General features: G+C 60.2%; 1 protein-coding gene across 5 annotated transcripts in view; it reads left to right on the top strand.

Annotated features, from left to right (window-relative positions):
• Positions 1 to 539: 539 nt before the first annotated feature.
• The window catches only part of FHOD1 (formin homology 2 domain containing 1), a 68,390-nt gene continuing 58,105 nt past the window's right edge, over positions 540 to 10,824 (top strand). For all 5 annotated transcript variants that reach the window (XM_075009249.1, XM_075009248.1, XM_075009247.1 and 2 more), the window contains exon 1: positions 540 to 725. In XM_075009249.1, coding sequence (XP_074865350.1) covers positions 549 to 725 — 177 coding nt within the window. In that variant the 5' untranslated portion in view covers positions 540 to 548. The remainder of the gene's footprint in view (positions 726 to 10,824) is intronic.

The raw sequence follows: 10,824 nt of genomic DNA, 5'->3' as shown, positions 1-10,824 counted from the left end.
TGAACCCCCTCACCCTCCCCTCTACACCCTCCCCCCACTGTGCCCCCACCCCAATCTCCTGCACCCCCCTCACTCTTCCCTCTACACCCTCCCCCCACCCCAATCTCCTGCACCCCCCTCACCCTCCCCTCTACACCCTCCCGCCACTGTGCCCCGACCCCAATCCCCTGCACCCCCTCCCCCTCCCCTATACCCCCTCCCCCCACTGTGCCCCCGCCCCAAACCCCTGCACCCCCTCACCCTCCCCTATACCCCCTCCCCCCACCCAAACCCCTGCACCCCCTCACCCTCCCCTATACCCCTCCCCCCACTGAGCCCCCGCCCGGCCGGGCTCGGAGGGGAGGGCGGCGCAGACCCCCCCGGGCCCAGTCGGGGCGCCCCGAGGACCCCGTTAGTTCGCCGGGCGCGCCGGCCAATCGGCGGCTCTGTGGTGGCCGGTTGCCCCGGTAACGGGCGGGCGATTGGCGGGGAAGCGGCGGGGCGGGGCGGGGCGGGGCGGGGCGGCGTGACGCGCGCGCGCGGGCGGGGCTGGCGGGCAGAGCGGCCCCATGGCGGCCGGGCCGGGCGCGGTGCTCTGCCGCCTGCAGTACCTGGACGACGCCGACCCCTTCGCGGGCGCCAGTTTCCCGGAGCCGCGCCGCCCGCCCGCGCACCCGCTGCTCGAGGCGCTGCCGCTGGGCGCGCAGCTGCCCGCGCTGCACCGCCTGCTGGGCGCGCCCCTGCCGGTGAGCCCGGGGCCCCCGCACTGCCTCCCCCCCCCCCCGCACTGCTTCCTCCCCCCCCGCGCTGCACCGCCTGCTGGGCGCGCCCCTGCCGGTGAGCCCGGGGCCCCCGCACTGCCTCCCCCCCCCGCACTGCTTCCCCCCCCCCGCGCTGCACCGCCTGCTGGGCGCGCCCCTGCCGGTGAGCCCGGGGCCCCCGCACTGCCTCCCCCCCCCGCACTGCTTCCTCCCCCCCCGTGCTGCACCGCCTGCTGGGCGCGCCCCTGCCGGTGAGCCCGGGGCCCCCGCACTGCCTCCCCCCCCCGCACTGCTTCCTCCCCCCCCGCGCTGCACCGCCTGCTGGGCGCGCCCCTGCCGGTGAGCCCGGGGCCCCCGCACTGCCTCCCCCCCCCGCACTGCTTCCTCCCCCCCCCGCGCTGCACCGCCTGCTGGGCGCGCCCCTGCCGGTGAGCCCGGGGCCCCCGCACTGCCTCCCCCCCCCCCGCACTGCTTCCTCCCCCCCCACGCTGCACCGCCTGCTGGGCGCGCCCCTGCCGGTGAGCCCGGGGCCCCCGCACTGCCTCCCCCCCCGCACTGCTTCCCCCCCCCCGCGCTGCACCGCCTGCTGGGCGCGCCCCTGCCGGTGAGCCCGGGGCCCCCGCACTGCCTCCCCCCCCGCACTGCTTCCTCCCCCCCCGCGCTGCACCGCCTGCTGGGCGCGCCCCTGCCGGTGAGCCCGGGGCCCCCGCACTGCCTCCCCCCCCCCCGCACTGCTTCCTCCCCCCCCGCGCTGCACCGCCTGCTGGGCGCGCCCCTGCCGGTGAGCCCGGGGCCCACGCACTGCCTCCCCCCCCCCGCACTGCTTCCCCCCCCCCCGCGCTGCACCGCCTGCTGGGCGCGCCCCTGCCGGTGAGCCCGGGGCCCCCGCACTGCCTCCCCCCCCCGCACTGCTTCCCCCCCCCCCCGCGCTGCACCGCCTGCTGGGCGCGCCCCTGCCGGTGAGCCCGGGGCCCCCGCACTGCCTCCCCCCCCCGCACTGCTTCCTCCCCCCCCGCGCTGCACCGCCTGCTGGGCGCGCCCCTGCCGGTGAGCCCGGGGCCCCCGCACTGCCTCCCCCCCCCCCGCACTGCTTCCTCCCCCCCCGCGCTGCACCGCCTGCTGGGCGCGCCCCTGCCGGTGAGCCCGGGGCCCACGCACTGCCTCCCCCCCCCGCACTGCTTCCCCCCCCCCCCCGCGCTGCACCGCCTGCTGGGCGCGCCCCTGCCGGTGAGCCCGGGGCCCCCGCACTGCCTCCTCCCCCCCCCGCACTGCTTCCCCCCCCCCCCCCGCGCTGCACCGCCTGCTGGGCGCGCCCCTGCCGGTGAGCCCGGGGCCCCCGTACTGCTTCCCCCCCCGCACTGCTTCCTCCCCCCCGCGCACTGCACCGCCTGCTGGGTGCGCCCCTGCCGGTGAGCCCGGGGCCCCCGCACTGCCTCCCCACCCCCCGCACTGCTTCCCCCCCCCCCTGCGCTGCACCGCCTGCTGGGCGCGCCCCTGCCGGTGAGCCCGGGGCCCCCGTACTGCTTCCCCCCCCCGCACTGCTTCCTCCCCCCCCGCGCACTGCACCGCCTGCTGGGCGCGCCCCTGCCGGTGAGCCCGGGGCCCCCACACTGCCTCCCCCCCCACGCTGCCTTCCTTCCCCCCCCGCACTGCTTCCTCCCTCCGCACTGCCCCCCGCACTGCACCGCCTGCTGGGCGCGCCCCTGCCGGTGAGCCCAGGACCCCCGCACTGCCTCCCCCCGCGCTGCCTTCCTCCCCCCCCCCGCACTGCTTCCTCCCTCCGCACTGCACCGCCTGCTGGGCGCGCCCCTGCCGGTGAGCCCGGGGCCCCCACACTGCCTCCCCCCCCACGCTGCCTTCCTCCCCCCCCGCACTGCTTCCTCCCTCCGCACTGCCCCCCGCACTGCACCGCCTGCTGGGCGCGCCCCTGCCGGTGAGCCTGTGGGCCCCCCGCACTGCCTCCCTCCCCCAGTGCTGCCTCCTGCACTGCCTTCCCCCCCGTACTGCTTCCTTCCCCCCCCGCACTGCCTCCGCACTGCCTCCACGCTGCACCGCCTGCTGGGCGTGCCCCTGCCGGTGAGCCCGGGGCCCCCCGCACTGCCCCCTTGTGCTGCCTCCGGCACTGCCTCCGCGCTGCTTCCTCCCCCCCAACTGCCTCCCTCCCCGCGCACTGCCTCTCCATTGTTCCCCCCCCCTCACTGCCTCCTGCATTGCCTCCCGCACTGCCTCCCTCCCCCCGCATTGCCTCCCCTGCTGCTTCCTCCCTCCCACCACACTGTCTCCTGCATGCCTTCCTCCCTCTGCATTGCCTCCCACACTGCCTCCCGCCACACTGCTTCCTCCCCCCGCACTGCCTCCCCTCACTGCTTCCTCCCCCCAGACTGCCTCCTCTGGGTGCTCTCCCAGGGCGGGCCCCCCTGGCACCCCACACCAGAGGAGGGGTGGGATGAGGCAGGGCTGGAAGCAGTTGTGTGGCGGGGCAGGCCCAGAGGAGGGGCTGGTGTGGTGTGGGGGCTTCAGGAGCTGTGGGAGGGGGGTTTAAAAGGGTTGGAGGTCTGGGATGGCAGAGTGTGGAGGGGTGATGGGTTCGGGGGGTATTGGGCTGAAGGGAGTTGTGGTGGGGGTGCCTGCCCAGCGCCGGGTCTGGGGGGTCCACCTGAGGTTGGGGTTCTGGGCTGGAGGGAGTGGGGGGTATGATGGGTGTGGGGGTGCTGGGCTGGAGGCAGTTATGCTGGGGGAGGCCAGCCCCGAGGAGGGGCAGTGGTAGTGTGGGGGTCCGCTTACAGCTGGGGGCTCGGCCAGAAGAAGTGTGGGGTAGTGCTGGTGCTGCAGCAAGCTGTGCCAGGTGGGACCTGTCCCAGGGAGGGGCCGGCGTGGCAGGTGGAGGCTGGAGGAAGTGGTGTGGTATAGTGGAGGCTGGAGGAAGCGAGGTGTTGTGGGGGCCCTCAAGGGGCTGGGGGGTGCCCCTGTAATTCATGGGGCATCAGTTGGCATGTTCTTTGGCTGCTTCGAAGCCTTTAGTCAGCCCAGATCCCTTCAGATGGGATTTCTCCTTTCCCATGATCAGCGGGTGGCGGTCTGCGACGGCACTGGTAGACCTACAGGCGGGCAACGTTGCTCATCTGCATCCAAGCTTCAGTCCCCTCAATAAGGCTGCCTGTGTGCACCAAAAATGGAGACAAGCTGCCTAGGCTCTTGTATTTAACTACAGGGTATCACTTGTGGGTTGGGGGCCCTCTCTGCTCTTCCTGTATGGCATAAACCAGCAGCATGCTGCTAGGAGAAGGGGGAACGAAACCTCACTGTTTTCTGTCTTCTGAAATGGCTCCGGTAACACCAGGCCCTCCCCACACCAAGCAGTTGCATTGACTAAGGACTGACTTGAAGGAAACAGTCATGTCGTCTTAGTCAGCAGCACAGCTTCCTGCAGCCGCCGGAGTTCGAGTAATGCCCTTGTACGTTAGGGCTTGTGCAGCTGATACCTCAGTTTTGTTAACAGCAGTTGAATAGGTCAAAGTGTCAGTCGTTCAGGGCACCAACCCGCCAGGTCTTACACTGTCTGCAAAATCAGAGGGAGGTTGATCAGGACCCCTGGGTTGTCCTCATTCTCTTGAGCAGCGCCCTACAAATTGATGTTTCACTTTCCCCGAGCGCAGGTGAGAGGAGGCTTTTCGGAGGTATGTTACTTCTCAAAATGCAGCTCCCTCTGACTGGTCTGCAGTGTTGGTGTGAGGACGACCAAGAGCCCCTCTTTCTTCGTAACAACAACAAGGCGTCCTGGGGCACCTCGTAAACTAACAGCTATTTTGGAGCATCAGCTTTCGTGGGCAAAGACCCACTTTGTCAGATGCGTGAGCTGCCTCCTCCTTGTGGATGCCTTAGCTGCTACATCTGGAGTTTCTATGTTGAGGGAGTGACAAGACCCCTGAGTTACCAGCTAATGGGGCATGAATGTTAGCTCCCCACATGCTGTTAGCTTGGCAACGGGTTGCGTCTTTCTCCACATAATGTGCATTTTATGGGGTGTTTCCTACAAAGCATATCCCAGAAGGGTCAGATGTAGCTGAGGTAAGAAACCAAGAAGATAAGCAAAAGGTAGAATCACATCTTCAGAGTTGGGGTGAGGCAGATGGATACATTAAGGCTGTCACAGAGTAGGCAGGGGCTATAGGAGGAGGCTCTTGAACTGGCATTGACTAGGCTCTGCATGATCGCAGGGCAGGCTGGTGCAAAGGGAGCGTGGTTCTGAAGTCTGCAATGGAAGGGTTTTAAAACAAGGCAAACTTTGGCCTGGGCTGGTCCCTGCAAGGAGTGAGGAGCCAGCAAAGTGTCTGAGTGCAGAATTGATGTGGTCGCGCTTCGAACACGTGAGGCAGTGACAGCAGCATTCTGGAGAGCTGGGATGGTTTGCGGGGCAGCGGCAGTACGTAGGTAAGGCAAACTGTGCTGAAGGCCTGGCTGAGCCAGTTGTCAGTGGTGGAGTGGGATCTGCAAGCTAACAGTGATTGACCTACATGTGCACGGGGAGGCTTCAGGGTGTTCTGGGAGCGCCTCCGGGCCCTTCCGCAAAGCTGGCTAAAATTAGCTGGAAATTGTTTGGTTTCCTTTTTGGCACTCGGGGTGGGTTATCCGGGAGGAAGTGGACAGATGCTTGGAATGTTCTCTGCTGCACGGAGGAGCCGAGCTCTGAACATGGCAGAAAGCTTCATGCTCGTACGGTGCGCTTACTTACTCCAGCACTCTTCAGCGATTCCGAGGCAGAAGGCACCAGTGATCATCTAGTCTGACCTTCCACAAGCAGACCTAAGGCTGCATTTCAGCTGGTCTATGGGAACGAGCTGCTGGAAACTGGGATGTGCTGGATAGTTTGAGATTCCAAGTCCCATGATCTCTGTATAATATCACTAATTCTGATCTTTTGTCTGCCTCGCCTGGGCCTGGATGCTGTAACATTCCTCAGTTGAGTGCAGTTCAGTGACTTGGTGTCCTACCCAGCCTTGAGCGTGTCTGCTGATTTAGAAAGAAATCAGATAGGTAAAAACAGAAGAACTTCAGCTTTCTGTAAGTCAGTGCACTGAAAGAAATGAGGGGAGAGCTGTCAGTGGCGGAAAGAAGGCAAACGAGTAATAGCTATGGCGTAAATGTGTCTAGTCAGGCCAAAGACAGGTGTAACACAAAAGTTTAATGGCTGCAGTGCTGAAGCCCCTTCGAAAAATTCTCAGGAAATTTGAAAAGCCATTTGAAAAGGGTGAAAATTGGTGCAAGTAAGAACATCACAGAATGCTGGGTAAATGTTGGGGGTCAGGAGGACAGAGAAAAAATAGATCAATAGAGCAGCAAATAGAGAAATGTAAGAATGCATATGACCCAGCTTCTGGCTCTGGAAGATGAGAGGGCAATTCAGTAACCTGGGTGGCCTAGTTTAGTGAGTGACTGTCTCCTTCCAAAGTGGGGAGCCAGGTTTGGGGAGTTCTTCCACTTTTGGTGTCTAAATGGCTCAGAGCTCCCATGAAAATGAGTAAGAACCGAATGGCAGCGTTTGTAAAACCTGAGACTTTTTGGTAAATGCCGTACCCATTGGGCATGGAAGGCGGATAACATGCAGGCTGCGTAGAGCGAGTAGAGAACTGTGTAACTTAAGCTTTTCTGTTCTGTGCTGCTGCCTCACCTGGCGTCAGGGAGGAGTTTACCTTCTGTTAACAAAGAAACTGCTTTGAGAGGCTGGCAGAAGTAGCTACGCAGGTGAAACTTACTGACCAACAACCTGCTTTTCCTTGGCCAATGACGAGCTAAGAAGTCTGCACCCTGCGGCCTTTACTTGTTGGTTAGAACCATGCAGCTGACTAATCCAGAGTACGGGAAAGAAGAGAAAGCGTTAAGTGTCTTTCTGGTTTAAAGGGTCTCCCATGCAGTGGTACTACTGTGCTTTTGTGGGGAATCCTTCCTTGGGGTGGATGATTTTACCATGTCTTCTAAGTATCATCAGTACGTCTTATCAACGTATGCACATCTGCAAAACCTGGAGGGAAGATGGGGGGAAAAAAGAAAATCCCGTAAGTCCTCCATGACGGACCTCTTGACCGTCCCTAAAGGGTCCTGTGCTTCCAGACGGCTCCTTGTCAGCCTGAGAGACTCAGGGAGCCCCTCTCGCTGTCCTGAAACTTCCCGGAGGCCAGGGTCTCCCTTTACCTAGCCATGTTCGTCACAGGCCGGTCTGAATTTGGGGTGGAGGAGGTTCCCTTCTCCTCCTGCCTTGAGCTGCTCCAGCCCTACCTCAGTTGGCCGCCCTTCCAGGGAGAGTGGTGGGGGGAGTCCAGCCCCACCCACTGCCCTGGACTCCAGCCCAGGGACCCTACACAAGGAGGGAGCCCGTGGAGCTTTTTGCCCCTGCCCCACGATACCTCTCTTTCCCTGGGCCTCTTCACCCGCCAGTACCCTCTGGGGTCTTTCCCCCTGTACTGTGCGGTGCTTGGGTCTGGTCCGCTCTGCGCACCTCCAGCCTCTTTCTCTTTGGCACCACTTCCCTCTCCCTCCAGCTGCCTGGGGAAAGCCTTTTATAGACAGCCTGAAGGCCTTCATTGGTCCCAGGTGCTTCAATTACAGCTGGATGCTGGCTGACCCTTGACGAGCCCCGGCTGCCTAGGCAGCCTGCAGGACTGCGCTCTCTGGGAACTTACAAGGGGAACAAAGGGCTTCCTCCAATGCCCAAAATGTTCTCCCTCCCCCAGGCACCCATCAGCTGCAGACTGAGATCTGCCACACCCCCTGATGTCCGCGTGGTGAATTAAAGGAATAGTTCTGGGAAGAGTAAATAAGTGAGGGATGGAAAACAGGGAAGTTAAATCATGGAATCCAGCACAAAGAAATCAGGTGAAGAGACCCACCTGTGGTTAACTAAATGTTGCTCCTCCACTGGTGATTCTGAACTTGCAAAGGAACAAAGGCAACCAGAACAGCTTCCTGCTACCATACCTAGCATAACTGACGTCCCAGCTAGAGGCTGAAGGGAGACCTTGATGCTCTTTCTCTGGATGCTACTCGGTTTATTTGTAGGAAATGGTTGCCTCTGCCGATCAGATCAAACTGCCTGCTTGCAGTATGACGTTGCAGAAGTACAAAAGGACGTATCACAGTGATGCATTGTTCAAAACTCAACCAAACGCTCCAGCAGCATTAAGACAGCACCGTGCACATACAGGCCAGTGAAATGGGGTGGGAAGAGGAGCTTGCAAAATCCATAACTCCTGGAACTGTTCCGACAGAGTCTGGGTTCCCCTGCACCTTTAACCCTGGAAAGGGGAGCCTGGTTGAGTCCTCACTCGCCTCCCATCTCGTGTGGGTGGACAGCAAGCCTATTCTCCTGTCCACTTTATGTGACACTTCCACCCTTCCCTTCAGCGACTTCCTTTTCCCCTCCTTCCTCTCCAATCCCTATTGCTAGTTATTTTTGTTCCCCCCATCCCCGGGGCAACGGAGTCCCTTTCCCTGTGGCTCTAGCATCACTTGCTTGTTGCTGCAAAACCAAACGATACTCCTCTCCCACTCCAGGGATGGAGCAGAGTATCTCTGGCTACTGCCTGCCTTGCAGCAAGGCCTGGTGTGGGCGTAGTGCAAAGGAGGAGGTGCTCAGTCAGCTGCTTCACAATGAAAAGGATTCCACATGGTGCCGCGGCAGCAGCAGCCCACAGCAGGAGTGAGGGGAGCATCTCAGTGCACGAGGGCAGAGTATGCAGGCTGGACAAATGGGCCAGGTACATCTGACTCCCACATGAGCTTGGCGTGGCTGGGTAAGGGAGCTTGTTGTTAAACCTTCCTCTGAACCAGACAAGCTCCCTTTCATCCATGGCTTTATTTGTCTTGGACTGAACCAGCAGAGTCTCAAGTCATGAGATATTTTTTCAGGAGTGACTCAGTGGAGTTAATTTGGGAACAAACAACAAAAGCAACGCCGGACGAAGCAAACAGCTCTCTGGAATGGGCTTTCCTCTCTGAGGTGGACTCTGTAATCAGATCTTGGCCTGGAGAAGATGTTAGAACGAGTGCGGCAGGAGAGATTTTGCGAAGGGATTTATGCCTCAGTGGGCTAACGAAGGCTTGGGAGGCTCTCAAGGTGCATTAGACTTTTTTAGAAAAGTGACCCACAGGACCTTGGCCGTGGTGCTCTTTCTTCCATCCCGTAGCTCAACAGTGACCCCACTTCTGGGTATCTTGCACAGTTTCAAGTGCAGTGGCCATGGTGAAGGGCAGTAGTGATTGTGCGAAGGAGTGAACTCCCTGTCGGCACCTCCTTGTGTCTGGACATGGTGTGGCAGCTCTTTCTCTGATGGGATCTCCTGCGAGTGGCTGCTTCACCTCTTCCTGTGCTGTGGCTCTCTGTCCAGGTCATTTTAAATCCTTGCCCCTTTTGGGTGGTCTGTACACAAAAAGCCAGGGGAATTAACTTAAATAACCTAAGCTAGCAAGGGAAAGAGGGCCAAAGCCTCTCCCGCTCAGGGATCTGGACCTCTCCTTCAGGCAGAGTTGTCTGGGAAGTTCTTGCCTTCCCTCAGCCCCAGGCTGACGGTCTCTTCTCTCTCTGCACTGCCTGCACGTGCGCTGTTCCGCTGCCTGTTTACCTCCCCCTCCGGGCATTTGCCTGCCTGGCAGGGGTGGTGTGGCAGGCCAGAGCAGCTCCTTAATCCCAAATTGTCCAGTGTGGAGTTTGCATGTCCCATTGCAGATAGCAACCTCCGACCCTACCCCTTCTACCATTTGCTGCCATAGTCTTCTCAGGCTGCCCCCTGGTATTTGTAACCCCAGGGTAGGCTCTTGAGCCCTAATAGCTGCCAGTGTTCGGCCATCTGAGTATTGATGGGGCAGCAGGGTTGGCATGGATGGGCCATAGTTTGTCAAGTGGCACCTTTTGGCTAGGGAGGGGGTGGCCCTGTGGTACTCTTCACCTTGTCCGGGGGACCAGTTAACGTTCGAAAGTGCTGGTTTTGGTCTTATCTTTAAGACTTCTCTGGGTGGTCATTGGCTTGCAACACAACCCCTCTGAGCAGGGAGTAATGACGCCTCTAGTCCATGAGTTTCTGGATCTCCTTCTGCATTAGAGAAATTTACACCAGTATCCTTGCTCTCACTGTAGGCTATCCGCCCTAGTGTGATGTGGGGCTCATGCCAGTAATTTATCAGATTAAGTTGTGCCAGTGCAGGGCATCTGTATGAGGGGTTTACATTGCTGTGACTACCTTGATGTAGCAGCACTGGTGCAAATTTTTGCATTTTTCGTTTGGCTGGGCTCATAAGGCAAGGTAAGAGTAAAAGTTCAGCTCCAGTCAAATTAGCTAGCTCTATCCAAAATTAGCAAATGAACGGTCAGAATTTCCTAAAGATTTTGCTCCAAAAATTCAGCCGGAAATGTTAAATATAAAACTTGTTCCAAACACGGTGTGCCCTCCGTGTTGCACACAGCTCCCCAGACAGGTTCCAGATTCCCGTGGGCCTGCTCTTCTTCCTGGTGAACTTAGCCGTGTCTTTCAGAAACCCGTGTACAGATGCACAGGCAGCGAAGTAGAATTGTGTCTTCGAACCACAATTCTGCATATCCTGCCTAGAAACCAAATAGTCCCCCAAAGCATTTTATAGCAAGAGGGGTGTCCATCGGCCCTGTGCGAGACATTGCCCGTAGAATTCCCAAAGCACGGTTTCATAGGCTTTTCTCCCTTCTGGTGTCGGTGGAGGAGGCACAGCTGCCGTAGAAAAGGCAAAGTGTCTGGAGCAGGGTAGGGTGGGTTAGATGGGTGTGTTCTGTCCTGATGTTGGGAGGAATGAGGCAGGGTGCTCTGTATTGAAAGGCCCCCTGTGGAGAAAAGGGCAAAGAGAGACAACCTATATAGCGTAAGGATTTGGGCACCGCCTAGGCGCAAGTGTGCCGTAAACATGTTTGTTTCTTTCTACAGCTTCTGGGTTTAATGGGATTGACACGTTTACAGATGTAATGGCATCGTGAGCTTTTAGTATTGGAACCGAGCAAAGAGTTTAGTTGTGAGCTTCCCCTTTTTCAGGCCAAAGACGTTGTTTCCTGCAGCACAGCCAATAGGGA

This window comes from Carettochelys insculpta, chromosome 14 (genome assembly GCF_033958435.1).
Source record: "Carettochelys insculpta isolate YL-2023 chromosome 14, ASM3395843v1, whole genome shotgun sequence".
Lineage (NCBI taxonomy): Eukaryota > Metazoa > Chordata > Testudines > Carettochelyidae > Carettochelys > Carettochelys insculpta.
The sequence above is the reverse complement of the archived record's forward strand: the minus strand, read 5'-3'. Positions and strand labels throughout refer to the sequence as shown.